This window comes from Sus scrofa, chromosome 15 (genome assembly GCF_000003025.6).
Source record: "Sus scrofa isolate TJ Tabasco breed Duroc chromosome 15, Sscrofa11.1, whole genome shotgun sequence".
Lineage (NCBI taxonomy): Eukaryota > Metazoa > Chordata > Mammalia > Artiodactyla > Suidae > Sus > Sus scrofa.
In genome coordinates this window covers 120730832-120746039 of record NC_010457.5, presented here as the reverse complement: position 1 = coordinate 120746039, position 15208 = coordinate 120730832, and the positions used below count along the sequence as shown (strand labels likewise).

Below are 15208 nucleotides of genomic sequence, written 5' to 3'. Positions count from 1 at the left end.
ATTCCTAAGTCCCCTGGGGTGTACCTGATGGATGCAGGGCTCCTGTCGGAGGCTCCGGAGGGCAACGAGGGCAGCTTCCTTCACATTTGGCTGAGGGTCTCCACACGCCATCTCTAGGAGCCGCTGGGGTACTTGGCAATGTAACAGCTCCTCCCCCAACCCTTCGGGCCCTAAGTTGCCCAGAGCTGACACGGCATTGCGCCGGATACCAGCCTGAGGATCTCCAAGCAGCTGGGTCATACCAGGTACCGCGGCTGCCAGGGCAGGGCCCAGGGGACCAGCTTGGTAGGCTGCGTTGCCCACAGCAAAGCTGGCACTGCGCCGCACAGCAGGGTCCTTGTCTCCGAGCCCCAGCAGCAGGAGGTTGAGTAGTCCAGCCTGGCTCTGCAGGGCCCCACGCAGGGCCATGCTGTGCTGGAGCAGGTGTCCCAGGAGCCCATAAGTACGGGCCCGCACAGAATTCTCTGGGTGGCCCAGGAGGCTGCGCAGGGGCCGATAAGATTCATCGGAGCCAGCCAGCAGTTCTTGGATAAAGGACAAGTGGCTGGGGGACAGGACCCGGATGGTGTGGGCCAAAAGGGAGAGAAGGTCAGAGGTCAGGAGCGGCTGGTCCCCTAGGAGGGCCACCGAGAGGAAGGGGATGGTGGTTCTAGGGAAGGCAGCCACTGTGTTCACAAACTGGTTGAGAGAGGTGGGATCCGTGAGGGCCAGACGCGTGAGGAGACTGATGGGCAGCTCGACTTGTGTCAGTGGAAGACGGTGGCAGCAGACCTGTAGAAGGGGAAGGGAGAATACACTGCAGTCAGATAATGTGGAGCCCCAAACCTGGGGGCGGGAAAAGCCCAGCTCTGGTGAGAAGAGTACAGACAGCTGGAAGACCTGAGCCACAGCACTGAGACATCTCGCGGAGCCCAGGAGATCAGGTCCTTCCCAAGTGCATGCCTTGCTCTGCAAGGGCTCCGGCTCTCTGCTTTCAGAGACCCACTCAGTCCTTAATGCCAACAATGGTGAGAGAAGCGATTGTTGGCTGAGGAGCTGAGTCTCCAGTGCCTAGACTAGGATGTCCACCCCACTGGGCTGCAAGAGAATCCAGACAGGGGACTGATGGAGAGAGGAGGCACCAGCCCATTGCCCACCACGTGCCTCTGCTCAGGCCTGAATGCTTTCTCTACTCAAACTCTTAGGTCAAGCCAGACACTGCACTCTTACAAGGGCCTGCGAGAGCCCTGGAGCTGTCGGGAAGTGAATTAGAATACCAAGACTGGCCATCTTCCTCTCCCACCTTCCTGCCCAGGCAGCTTCCCAAGTACCTGCAGCAGGTGGGCTGTGACTTCTGAGGCTGTGAGGTCAGCCAGGACACCGTCGAGGAGGTCAGCATCCACGTCCAGGGCAAAGGGGAAGCAGAAGAGCTGGCAGACAGAGAGCACCACGACGGGGAGAAACTCACACCCCTGAGGCCTATGGAGGGGAGTGGAGCAGGATACACTCTGTCTGGCTCACCCACTCTAGCGTTCTTCCCCCAGGCATCTCAAATACCCTCGTCCAGCTCTCCTTGCCCAAGCTAAGCAGTCCCATTCCTTGCTTCATAGCTCAAGCTGCCAGCTCTCTCTCCTGCCTTCCCCTCCTCCTGGCCCCAAGTGCAAACTCTTAACTTTCTGGTCTCCCTCCTCTTGCTCCAACTCACGCCTGGCCCAGCTGATGCAGGAAGCTGGGCGAAAGCAGATGCTTCAGGGTGGACATGAGGATACTTCCACGCTCAGACAGGTGGCTCAGGCATAACTGGGGCTCCTGGGCAAAGGTGGCCACGGCCAGGCTCAGCAGGGCTGCCATGCCTGGAAACGCCGAGAATGGAGACCCAGTGGAGCAGGCAAGAGGCCCAGACGTCCCTGCTCCCCCTGGCTCTCAGGACCACCACCTGTTCAGTCCCTCCCTGTCCCTGAGCAGCTCCAGCACAGACTCTGCCATCCTTTCTTTAGGCAGCAGCGGCGGCAGCAATCTCCATGGGCTACCCGGGTTCTAGGCTTGAAGAGGGATCAATCCACTGGCCCCACAAAAGGGCCATGCTGTTGGCACAATACCTTGGGGTGAGATCAGGGTCCAGTCTGGCTCTGGGCTTTGTGGACTGGACAGTGACGGCTCCTCTTCCGGTGCAGATGCCTCTCCGGGGAGCCTCAGAGCCATGGCGAAGCGGTGCCAAAGGACAGTCCACATTTCTGAGCCAGCCACGTCCCTTATCAGATCACCCTTCCCTGGCTAGAGACACAATTGAAAGAGCACAAAGGGAGAGGTCAAAGTCGGGAGTTACAGATGCCTTTTTTCACTCTTGTCCCCGACCTACAAGGAAGGGGAATCCCAGAGGATTCCTTCTGTTTTCCCACTTAGGAGTCCCCTGTTGTCTTAGTTCCCTTTCTTATCACATCTTAACTCCATGATCTCTCCCTTTTTTTTTGTTTTGTTTTGTTTTTTTTGTTTTTGGGGAGCCACACCTGCAGCATATAGAAGTTCCCAGGCTAGAGTTCGAATTGGAGGTACAGCTGCCGACCTACGCCAGAGCCACAGAAACATGGGATCCGAGCCCCATCTGTGACCTAACCACAGCTCATGGCAATGCCAGATCTTTAACCCACTGAGTGAGGTCAGGGATCAAACCTGCATCCTCATGGATACTAGTCAGATTCATTACCGCTGAGCCACAATGGGAAATCCCTTTTAACCCTTGTGTATGTCTAGTGGGAAGCAGGGAATTAGTTTTTCTTCCCACTGAATCCCAGGGATGCAGCTGAATGGCTCCCTTTAAAGGGTCCCTATTGAGGGTAGGTGGGCCCAGTCTAAGGTCATCACAGGGACAGCAGTTTGAGAGGAGAGGTGACTGTACTGCTTCTTCATCCTTATTGGCCGGTAGTTCTCCAAACGCCTAGTTTCTCTCTTTTTCCTTCCCATCCATCCATCCTTACTTCCCATGCAGCTGTACCTGGGTGAGCAGCTGCAGCAGAAGGATGAGGAGGCCGTCGTAGAATCCACAGCCACCGGGGGGAGTCAGCCGGACCTGTCGGAGAGAAAGTCAGGGAGAGAGCAGATCCCAGAGAGGGGTGAGGTGACCGCATCGACCTGTACACCCAATTCCGAGCCAGGCAGAGTTCTTCTGAGGCCTGGTGCAGTGGAGAGTTCTTTTGGACTTAGGAGTCTTGATTCCTGCCTATTCATTCAATGACTAACTCTGTCCTAAAGACACACAGTCTAGCAGGATAAGCAGCCACTGAAATAATCATAGGTTAGGAAAATACTTGCTAAAGAAGAAGCTGAGGAATTCCCACTGTGGCAAATGGGATTGGTGTGTCTTGGGAGCTCTGGGATGGGGATTCGATCCCTGGCTCAGCACGGTGGCTTAAGGATCCAGCATTGCCACAGCTGCAGTTTCAATCTTGATCTGACCCCTAGGCTCGGGAATTCCACACACCATGGGGTGGCCAGAAAAGAAAAAAAAAAAAAGAAGAAGAAGAAGTAGCAGCAGCCAAGAAGTAGCGGGGTGAATTGCAGAGAGTGCCTAGCTCTGCCTCCTGGAGGTAGGAAACTGATGGAATGAAAAGTTTAAAAGGTAGACAAGGAGGAGTTCCCGTTGTGGCTCAGCAATAACAAACCCAACTAATATCCATGAGGATGCAGGTTCAATCCCTGGCGTCACTCAGTGGGTGAAGGATGTGTTGCCGTGAGCTGTGGTGTGGGTCCAAGAGACAGCTTGCATCTGGCGTTGCTGGGACTGTGGTGGAAACTTCCTTATGCCATGGGTGCAGCCCTAAAAAGATGCGGGGGGGGGAGAAAGGCAGACAAGGAAGGGAGAACGTTCTGAGTAGCAGTCCTAGCTTTTACAAAGCAGGTCATGAAGGCTACAGTGAATTTTGGAAATAGTCATTTTTTTTTGGTAGAGCAGGATTAGAGTCCAGGAGTAACAGATGAACTGTGAGCAGTCTGCTAACCAATTGAGACTTTACCCCAGAAACAGTGGGATGCCACAGAGGATTCCACAGGGGCAAGATTTTTTGTCTCCCTTTTTCACTGCTGCATTCTCGGAGACTAGACTAGCACCTGCGACTCCACATATCTTTTTTGTGTGAAGTAATTACGAGTTGAACAAATGAGCAGATCTTCCTTTAACAAAGCTCTGTCTGACGGAGCGAAGGAAAGAGACTAGAGAGAGGCTGGAGGAGAGATTCTTCAGGAGGTAAGTGCCAAGTCGGAGAGAGATGATGCCTGCCTCGCTCTTCAGAGGTCCTGTGTGTTAACACGGAATCTAAAGCCCTGACGGTCTGGGCTCAGAGGGGTTTATTATCTGGGGGCAGAAGGCCAGGACAGGAAAGACTCCTTGAGTCTCTCACACTCCTTAGTTGACTCTAGGCTTGCTGGCATTGCAGTCTTTCCTCCCTGAACGCAGGCCTTATTTGACCCAGAGAAAACACATCTCTGCATCCCGGTGGACCTCACCTCCGCAGGGGCGGACAGGGCGTGTGTGGCTGCAGCCATCCACTCCGTAGGCTGGAGGTCCAAAGTCACCCCTTGCTGACCGAGCTGTCCCAACAGACAGGCTGCCGCGCTCTGTGGACAGTTAGACGAGGAGGAGGGAGGTTTACGTCTGTCCTGGTCCAGAAGAAGTCCTCACGAAGAGCTGCAAATGGGGAAAGGGCTCTCCTGCTCCCAGGAGGTGGGATGATGGGGTGAAAGGGGTGGAAGATGAAGGCTGAAAACTCACCACGAGAGAGACGACGTGCGAATGGGTAAAGACAGGAGCGACCTCTGTGCCTAGCTTCTCCATTCTGGAAGGAGGAGATCCATTGAGGGATGCAGCGGTGTGAGGGGAGGCTTCTGAGTGGCCTGCCCTCTCGCCTAGGCTGCCGGTCTTCCTCCAGGGCACAAAGCTGGTGGGAATCTAGGTCTGTTCTTTGTAAAGTAAACCTGCACTCTCTATCCCGGTCCCTCCTAAGGACAGGCTGGAGGGTGCCACTCCCCTTATCCCATGTCATCCTGAGCTATGGGGGTGGAAGATTTCAGTGGAGAGACTCTATGACTCACCCAGAAGGCAGATCTTGGAGGCGAAGGACAAGAAGGGAGAGGAGGTAGAGTGTCACTTCAGTAGACTCTTCCCAATCCACCACCTTAACCTACAAAGGCCAACGCTGGTAAGTCAACTATACTCCAATACATTTTTTTTAAGTTCATCATTATTTGGAAGAAAAAAAAAACCTACAAAGAAACCCAAGCTATCGGAGCAACCTCTGATTGAAATGATGGAACCCCCATGAGATGCCTACTTGCGCTGCTAGCCTACCTTGCTCTGGACCAGCTTCAACAGTGACCCCAAGGCCAGGGGCTCTTGCCCAAGAAGACGCACAGGCGTTCACTGACGTGGCAGCAGGAATAGAGAACCTACAGGGTGTAGGAAGGAGTCTGTCAGGGGTGCAGAGCAGCCCTTGGGCTCCTGGATTGGGAGGCTCAGCTGAAAGCAGGCTGGCCTCTCAGCAGAGCTAGTATCCACAACTAGGGGTGTTAGAGAAATTCAGACCACTTCTGCCTCTTGCTGGAAGATTATGAGATGCAGATACGTCTCAGTTTTGGTGAAGAGTGCGTAATGGTGGGGCCATCTCAGTTGAAAAGATTTAGAAGCAGAAAGGGGTCCTCCAAGGGGGTCTCTCCTCTCTCTTAGTCCCCCCTGCGCTCTCTCAGCCCTGCGAGTTAGAAGGGAATCTGAAGCACAGGGGTTATGGGCAGGTGGTACCTTGAGAAGGTGAAGGCACAGGATGGGATGCTCTAGACCAGAGATGAGGGAGGACCTCAGTGGGTTGCTATCTTCGGTGAGCTGATTTGCCAGATGCCGAGAGACCTGTGGGGACATAACTGAAGACTCAATCTCACTCCCATTATTCCAGTTCTACTCCTCTCATATCTCCAACTAAGGGGACTCCCAAGCCTTCCTTGCCAGACACTCTTCCCCAGGTTCACCAGGAACTTCAGACTCCATTCTGAGGTCCCATAGGAATTTCAGACTCTAGTCTTCATGGCCAGTGGAGAACCAAAAAGCAAGGCTTAGTTAAGTTCCACCATAGGCAGATACAGAGGAAAGTGCTGTCAGCCAAAGGGGAGCAGGAAATCTGAATCTTGAACCCTTGAAGAAGCATCCCAGGTGGCTTCAGATCAGCTACCCCATCACATGGACAGTTTGTCACTGAGCTCTCTAATTAGCTGGCTAAGGGCTCTGGGATCTTGGCTACATCCTGTTCTGCAAGTGGTCCAAACCTAGTGGGAGCATCTATTTCTGGAAGTACTGAACAAAGAGACACATAAAAGCTTGTTTTTCTGCCTTTCCAAGAAAACAAGTCACACACACACCCCCACCACAAACTTCAGTAACAGAGATGATGGGAACAAGAAAATGTAGCTCAGACCTGCTCCTTGGCTTCCCAGCAGTCAGGCAGCCCCACCGGAGGAGTGCATATGGCTGCCAGCGCCAAGGAAATGGCTCCAGGCAGATCCTCGCTCTGCTCCCGCAGGGGCTGGCTCACCTGGGGGGCTCCTGCAGAGAAAGGCAAAGAGTCTGGTTGTTTTTCTCAGATTCCTCATTCATTCAGTTCACAGTTATTTAATGCTCACTTAATGCCAGGCACTACCCTAGGCAATGGCAGGGGAATGAGCAAAGCTGGACCTCCTCCACGAGTAGGTCAAGAGAACCCCTCCCCACTCCAGTACCTGGGGGGGTGTGGAAAGGGAGCTGTGGGACTGTCAAGCCATGGAGGAGCCCGTCCAACACAGCCCGCTGCGTCGTCAGCAGGCTGGAGTAGAAGGCTTTGGAGATGGTCCGGCTGTTCCCATCCATGGCTTCACACAGCACAGTAAAGCACTAAGGGAGACAGAGGCAGGTGAACATTCGCACATCAGAAAACCAACTGGGTTCAGGATTAAGGAGCAAGAGTTTCCAGAGAACCTGAGAAAGGAGGAGAAAAAACCCAGGGAGACCAGCTGTTTAACTCTAAGCATTCTTCGCACAGAAAATGCATTATTACAACTGCCTTCCTGTCTCAAGGACAGGAATTTTAGGTGTCAATCCTTCTATGCTGATCAGCTGCTCTCTAGATGATATTTCTCCAAGCGTTATCTGTGGACCCTGAGTATAAGAATTCCTGAGGGTGTGTGGATTCTTCCCAAGCCAGTCCTACTGATTCAGAATTTCAAGAGGTGGGGTATTTTTCTCCAAACTCCCCATGCTACTCACTGCACGATGATGTATGAGTACTGCTGACCTTAAAGCTTCCTGACCAGAAAGGGTGAGGGATGCTAAAACAGGCTCTCAGACTAGAAGACACTGAATGGACTCGGAGCTAGAGGCAGGAATATAGCCCAGATCTGTGCTCCCAGTTGCCAGTTTGAACAATGGCCAGGCAATTATTTACTTTCTCGCATATGTTCCTCTCTGTCTCCACTACGATCAGTCAGAACTCAGCTATTTTCTCAGTCACCTCCCTAACCACCCCTCACCTCCAGAGTCCAGGGTAGGTTACTCATAACCACATAGGTTACGAGGCTGTAGGACAAACAAGGTTAGGAAATACTAGCTGATCTGTAAGTCTTTTCAAAAAGAAATACTTCTGGAGTTCCCATCATGGCACAGTGGAAATGAATCTGACTAGGAACCATGAGGTTGAGGGTTTGATCCCTGGCCTCACTCAGTGGGTTAAGGATCCGGCATTGCCGTGCGCTGTGGTGTAGGTCGCAGATGCGGCTCGGATCTGGTGCCACTGAGGCTGTGGTGTAGGCTGGCAGCTACAGCTTCGATTTGACCCCTAGCCTGGGAACCTCCATATGCTGCAGGTGCAGCCCTAAAAAGCAGAAAGACCCCCCCCCAAAAAAAAGGAAATACTTCCATTTGTGCTTCACTAAAATAGGCCAGACTTGCTTAATGCCTCTGGGCCTTAATATATTTCTTCCTGGAATGTCCTCCGTACTTTCCTGCCTCATCCACCAGACAAATGTCTATGCATTCTTCAAACCCTAGCAGAGATGAGCTCCTTCTCCAAGGTGTCTCCCATGACTCTCCGAGTAGCGTTAGTCTTCTTTGGCAGTGCTTCTGTATTTTACACAAAGCTCTAATATACTTTTTTTTTCCCTCATTTTTGGCCACCCAGTGGCATACAGAGTTCCTGGGGCAGGGATCAGATCTGAGCTGTAGTTGCAACCTAAGTGGCAACACCAGATCCTTAACCCACAGTGCCAGGCAGGGCATCAAACCTGCAACCCAGGGCTCCCGAGACGCTGCCGATCCTGTTGAGCCACATTGGGAACTCAGACAAAGCACTAACATACTTTTCATATCATTGCTCTCCATCACCTCTCTCCTACTAGACTAGCCCTGGCCTCTTGAAGACGAGGACTTTCTCTTACTCAAATGGCATACAGCACATAGCTGGCATTCAACAAACACTTGTTGCATGACCTTGACCTAACCTTATATAGTCATAAGAAAGGGGATAGGAGAAACAAGGGAAAAAACAGAAACTGAAATCTGGAAGAGGGAGCAGATTACCATAAGGCTGTCCCTTCGCAAAGTCTGTTCCGAGTCATCTGGTTGGGCTAGTATTTTCCCTAACAGATCCAGAAAGATGTTGGCAGCCTCCTGAAATACCTGTAAGCTGGGGGGAAAAAAAGAGTCTATGGTTTCTTCTCATCTCTCTACTAACAGCCCACGTGTGGTGAATGGGTCAGTTCAGGGCAGGTAGGCGAATCTTGACAAAGGCTCACCGCTGAGTGCTCTCCCCTCCCCCCCACCCCCACCTCCACAGTCTCACATAGACGCCTCCAAGCCTCCTCTTTGCCATTTGCGCTAGCTTATTCACACCTTGACCCTTCCATGTAGTGAATGGTGTCTGCTTGACCCTTAGAACCTGAAAGTCTTGGTACAAACTTGGAGGTGCCTCAGGGTCCTTAAGAGGATTAGCTGGATCCTGAGAGGTCCCTCAGCTGATCCCTAAACCTGTCACACATCACGGCTTCTCCTCACTTAGCCTCTTCCTGATGGGGAGGGGAAGAATGGGGATAGAAACTGAAGCCAAATTGGCCAACAGAGCAAACACTGCTTCTCATCCCACCTGTCACCTGTCTGGCTCCTCTCCAGATTGAAGGTGCAGGCGAAGTAGGCCTGGATCACAGCCATCAGGTCCCGTAAGAAGGTCCCGTACCAACACTGCTGCCAGGGGGAGAGGACAGAGGGTAAGGGCCAAGTAGGGGATGGAAACAAAAATTAAGTTAGATAGTCCAGTCAAGTTCACCAAACAGAAAGGGACAGAGGGAAGAGAGCATTTGGACAGAGAGAGGAGCTCCAGAAAGAACAAAATGGCGGCCGACGGCTGTAAACAGCCTGAAAACATGTCTTGTTTGGCCTAAACAGCATTTTGGAGTTTAGAAGGTTCTATTTTTCAAAATAGCTCAAATTCTTTTCTAAATTCCTTAAAAGCAGTCGAGATTAACACTCATCAGCAGAATACAGCTTCCAGGCATCTATGCCTGGGCCCTGGTAAACATTTCTGCATCCTGTCCTCCCAGCTGGCTGCAGGAAGACACAGCACAGGGAGGTGGACACTGCGTCTCAATCCCAGCTCTCAGGCTTATCATCTCCATGACCAGTTACAAGGTAGTGCCCGTGTGTGAGTTAATCTGAGTTGCAGTACCCTGCGCTATAAAATCAGGTCCATAAGACCTCAGATTTTACATTTCAAAACAGTGCTCTATGGGAGTTCCCGTCGTGGGGCAGTGGTTAACGAATCCGACTAGGAACCATGAGGTTGCGGGTTCGGTCCCTGCCCTTGCTCAGTGGGTTAACGATCCGGCGTTGCTGTGAGCTGTGGTGTAGGTTGCAGACGCAACTCGGATCTGGCGTTGCTGTGGCTCTGGCGTAGGCCGGCGGCTACAGCTCCGATTCGACCCCTAGCCTGGGAACCTCCATATGCCGCGGGAGCGGCCCAAGAAATAGCAACAACAACAACAACAAAAAAGACAACAACAACAAAAAAAAGACAAAACAGTGCTCTAATTATCGGGAAGCTGAACATAAAAATCTGGATTTCTTGCTTCTCCCGGAAAACTGGATCTGGCAACACTGGACTGGCTCTATTCCCCCTTCAACAGTGAGCTGGCGCTGAGGAGAGGTTGTTCTGTTCAGATTGGCCCACCAACGAGAGCTCCGGCTTCTCACATTCTCACTCCTCATGCTGTCACGCAGGGTCTGCTTCACTGACATTATCTGCCTGACCTCGGGAGGCATGAGAGTTTGCCATGATCTACTAACCAGAGAGAAGGAAGAGAAAAGGCAATTGGGCCAAATAGAGGTGGCAGTCTGAAGAAAAGAAATCTGGAGAGAAGGAATTCCAGTGGGTCTTTAGAGGCTCCTGGGGCGGCACTTACCTGCTGGATGCTAGTGCTCTCCTGGCTGCGTCTGAGGAGGCTGAGCAGCAGCCCAGGGAGCCCTGCCTCCCGGCAGAAGGAATACAAGGGAAGAGAGTCACTGCAGCTGGACAGGAGGCTGCTCAGGACCCGGAGCGCAGGAAGGATACGGGAAGCGCCCTCCAGCACACCTTTCAGGATCTGGGCAACACAAGGCAAAGAGATAGTAATTGATATTGTTGTTATTGCTATTATTATTATTTGTCTTTTTAGGGCTGCACCTGCAGCATATGGAACTTCCCAGGCTAGGGGTCTAATCAGAGTTGTAGCTGCCAAGCCTACACCACAGCCACAGCAATGCCGGATCTTTAACCCACTGAGCGAGGCGAAGGATCAAACCTATGTCCTCATGGATACTAGTCGGATTTGTTTCCTCTGAGCCACGACGGGAACTCCATATAATTGATATTATGAGAGGTAAAGGGAGAGTCACAGATACCAAGTGTCCCCATGGAGTTGACAAGGTAGACCAAGTGCTCCCATTCCTTTCTTTGGAAATCTGAAACCCAGAAAAGGGAGTTCCTATCATGGCTCAGCGGTAACAAACCCAACTAGTATCCACAAGGACTCAGGGTCGATCCCTGGCCTCTCTCGGTGGGTTAAGGATCCAGCATTGCCATAAGCTGTGGTGTAGGTTGCCGACACAGCTTGGCATTGCTGTGGCTGTGGTGTAGGCCAGCAGCTGGAGCTCTGATTCAGCCCCCAGCCTGTGAACTTCCATGAGCCGTGGGTACAGCCCCCAAAAGACAAAAAATAAATAAATAAAATAAAACCCAGAAAAGAAGAAGAGAGAAGTAGGAAAAGGGTACCAAGAAAGGGGAACATAAATGGCCAGGTCACCTGACTTAGAGGTGACAAAGGGGGAGGGGACCTCCCCTCAGGAGCTCTCTGTCAGACCCAATGACATTCCTATCTGCTCCCTGCCTTCTCCAGCCCTTCAGCTCAAAACAAACAAAATGAAACCACACACACACACACACACACCACACACACTTCTGAAAATTAAAAACAATAGGCATAGGACAATGTTGTTCAGCTCCAGATAGACAAAATAATATTATTCAACTCTTTGATCAGGGCGTGACAGACTTTGACCTGCAGGCTAGATCCAGCCTATCAGTCACTTTTTTTTACAGTCTGATGGCTAAGGGCAGTATTATATTTTTTAACAGTTATCTTTTAAAAGGTTATTTTTCAAAAGAAGACGAACATTTACATGGGCTTTACAATATGCCATTCACTATTCTAAATCTGTTTACTTATTTGCTCATGTAATCTTTACAATAGCCCTGTGGAGTAAATACAATTACCCATTTTATAGATAAGGAGACCGAAGCTTCTATATGGGTTAAGTAAGTAGTCAGTAATTACACAGAGTAGCTCAGCTGGAATTCCAACTCAGAGCGTCTTACCCTGGAGATAAGGGTTGTTAACCTCCTTCCTTAATGAAGTTGTCCCCACATGTAGGATAAGTAAGGGGCCAAAAGACAGGTGAATGCTGCCAAAGCAATTCACTGGCAAAAGGAGGGTCTTTTTTTTTTCTTCGGTCATGCCAAAATGCCAGACCCTTAACCCACTGTGCCACTGGGGAACTCCAAGAAGAGTCTTTTCAACCAATGGTGCTGGGATGATATACCCACATGCAAAAAGATGAACTTAGATCCCTCACAATATATACAAAAGTAACTCAAAATGGGTCAGAGACCTAAATGTCAGAGCTGAAAGTGCAGAAGACTTTAAGAAATAAAAAGGGAGAAAATCATCAAGACTTTGGGTTTAGAAAAGATTTCTTACTGTTTTTAAAGGGGCTGCACCTGTGGCACATGGAAGGTTCCAGGCTACAGGCTCAATCGGAGCTGCAGCTGCTGGCCTATGCCACAGCCACTGCAACACCAGATCCAGATCCAAGCCATGTCTGTGACCTATACCGCAGCTCAGGCCAGATCCCTAACCCACTGAGCGGGGCCAGGAATTAAACCTGCATCCTCGTGGATACTAGCCGAGTTTGTAAATCACTGAGCCACAACGGGAACTCCCTAGAAAAGATTTCTTAAATACAACACTAAAAGCATAACGTGGAGTTCTTCTTGTGGCTCAGCAGGTTAAAAGACCAACAAATGGAGCTCCCATTGTAGCTTAGCAGTAACAAATCTAGTATCCATGAGGACACAGGTTTGATCCCTGGCCTCACTCAGTGGGTTAAGGATCCAGCATTGCCATGAGCTGTGGCACAGGTTGCAGATGCAACTCAGATCTGCTGTTGCCATGGCTATGGTATAGGCCTGCTGCTATGGCTCCAATTCGATCCCTAGCCCAGAAACTTCCATATGCTACAGGTGCGGCTGTAAAAAGAAAATAAATAGATAAAAGCATAATGCACAAAGGAAAAAAAGGTAACTGGACTTCAAAATTCAAAACCTCTGTGCTGGAGTTCCCGTTGTGTCGCTGTGGAAATGAATCTGACTAGTATCCATGAGGATGTGGATTTGATCCCTGGCCTCATTCAGTGGGTTAAGAATCTGGCATTGCTGGGAACTGTGGTGTAGCATGTAGATGTGGCTCCAATTCTGTGTTCCTGTGGCTGTGGAGTAGGCTGGCAGTTACAACTCTGATTTGACCCCTAGCATGGGAACTTCCATATGCCATGGGTGCGGCCCTAAAAAACAAAACAAAACAAACACCTTTTGTGCTTCAGGAGTTCCTGATGTGATGCAGCAAGTTAAGGATCTGGCATTGTCTCTGTGGTGTCATGGGTTTGATCCTCAGCCTGGTGCAGTGGGTTAGGATCCAGCCTTGCCACAGCTGTGGCATAGGTCACAGCTATAGCTCAGATTCTATCCCTGGTCTGCGAACTCCCACATGCTGCAGGTACAGCCAAAAGAGAAAGAAAAAAAAAAAAAAAAAACACAAAAAACCTCTGTGTATCAAAAGACACTCTTATGAGAATAAAAAAAACAGATTACAGACAGGGTCAAGGTATTTGAAAATCACACATCTGATAAAGGTCTTATGTCCAGAATATGCAGAGAACTCTAACAACTCAATAAGAAGACAACTCAATTTAAAAATGAGAAAGGAGGAGTTCCCGTCGTGGTGCAGTGGTTAACGAATCCGACTAGGAACCATGAGGTTGCGGGTTCGATCCCTGGCCTTGCTCAGTGGGCTAATGATCCCGCGTTGCTGTGGCTCTGGTGTAGGCTGGTGGCTACGACTCCGATGAGACCCCTAGCCTGGGAATCTCCATATGCCAAGGGAGCAGCCCTAGAAAAGGCAAAAAAAAAAAAAAAAGAGAGAAAGGAAATGATTAGGTATTTCACCAAAGAAGACAAATGGATAGTAGGCACATGAAAAGATGCTCTTGCCAATTTTGCTCATTGGCAAAATGCAAATTAAAAAGGCAATGAGACACTATTTCTCACTCACTAGAATGACTATATTCAAAAAGACAATACTATATGTCGGCAAGGATGTGGAGAAATGAGGACCTCATACATTGCTGGTGGAAGGTAAAATGGTGCAGGCACTTTGGGAAATAGTTCAGTAGTTTCTTAAAATCTTAAATATAAATTTACTCTATGACCCAGCAATTCCACTCCTATGTATACATCTAAGACAAATGAAAGCATATGTCCACACAAAGCCTTCCTTGTCAATGTTCAAAGCAGCATTATTCATAAAAGCCAAAAAGTTGAACCAAATTTCCATCAATTAGTAAATGGATACACAAAATGTGATATATCCATATGATGAAATACTAATCAGCAATAAAAAGGAATGAAGTATTGATACATGCTATAACATGAATGAACCTCAAAAACATGCCAATAGGAAGGAGCCAGACAAAAAGACTATGCATTGTATGATCATATTCCTATGAAATGTCCAGAAAAGGCAAATCTATGAGAAAGAACGTAGTCTCCTGGTACTGGGGGTAGGAATGAAAATTAACTGTAAACAGGTAAGAATGGTCCTATCAGGCTGATGAAAATGTTCTAAAACAGAATTATGGTGATGGTTTCACAATTTGGTAAATAAGCTAAAAATCATTTTTAAAATTTTTAGGAGTTCCTGTCATGGCTCAGTGATTAACGAACCCAACTAGTATCCACGAGGACTCAGATTCAATTCCTGGCCTCACTCAGTGGGTTAAGGATCTGGCACTGCCGTAAGCTGTGGTGTAGGTCACAGATGTGGCTGGGACCCCACATCGCTGTGGCTGTGGCATAGGCCAATAGCTACAGCTCTGATGCGACCCCTATCCTGGGAACCTCCATATGCCACGGGTGTGGCCCTAAAAAGACAAAAAAAAAAAAAAAAAAAAAAAAAACCTTCAAAGAAAAGAGAGGGAAAGAGAGGCAGGCAACATATATCAGCAAGTTCCCAGGAAGGAAGACCACTGTTTTAGAAAAGGAAGGAAAGGCTTTGTAGGAGAGAATACTAATGAAAAATACCAATTAAGCAAATGTTAACCCCTAAAAAGCATCTCATTCTTCTCATTAGTACACCTATATTAGAGAATATTATATACTTGAAGTGTTACATCTCTTTTTTCAATTTTGTCAATAAAAAATTCTGTGGAATTTGCAGCAACATGGATGGAACTAGAGACTCTCACACTGAGTGAAGTAAATCAGAAAGAGAAAGACAAACACCATGTGATATCACTTATATCTGGAATCTAACAGACAGCACAAATGAACCTTTGCACAGAAAAGAAACTCATGGACTT

The 15208-nt window shown here is 49.4% G+C and overlaps 1 protein-coding gene across 1 annotated transcript in view; it reads right to left on the bottom strand.

Annotated features, from left to right (window-relative positions):
• Positions 1-15208, bottom strand: part of STK36 (serine/threonine kinase 36) — a 28198-nt gene that overhangs the window by 1793 nt on the left and 11197 nt on the right. The window contains 16 exon segments of the mRNA XM_021076483.1: positions 25-771; positions 1311-1458; positions 1685-1832; positions 2079-2253; positions 2972-3046; positions 4480-4590; positions 4745-4808; positions 5065-5153; positions 5321-5379; positions 5382-5418; positions 5768-5872; positions 6435-6562; positions 6736-6886; positions 8567-8672; positions 9129-9226; positions 10441-10620. Coding sequence (XP_020932142.1) covers positions 25-771; positions 1311-1458; positions 1685-1832; positions 2079-2253; positions 2972-3046; positions 4480-4590; positions 4745-4808; positions 5065-5153; positions 5321-5379; positions 5382-5418; positions 5768-5872; positions 6435-6562; positions 6736-6886; positions 8567-8672; positions 9129-9226; positions 10441-10620 — 2421 coding nt within the window.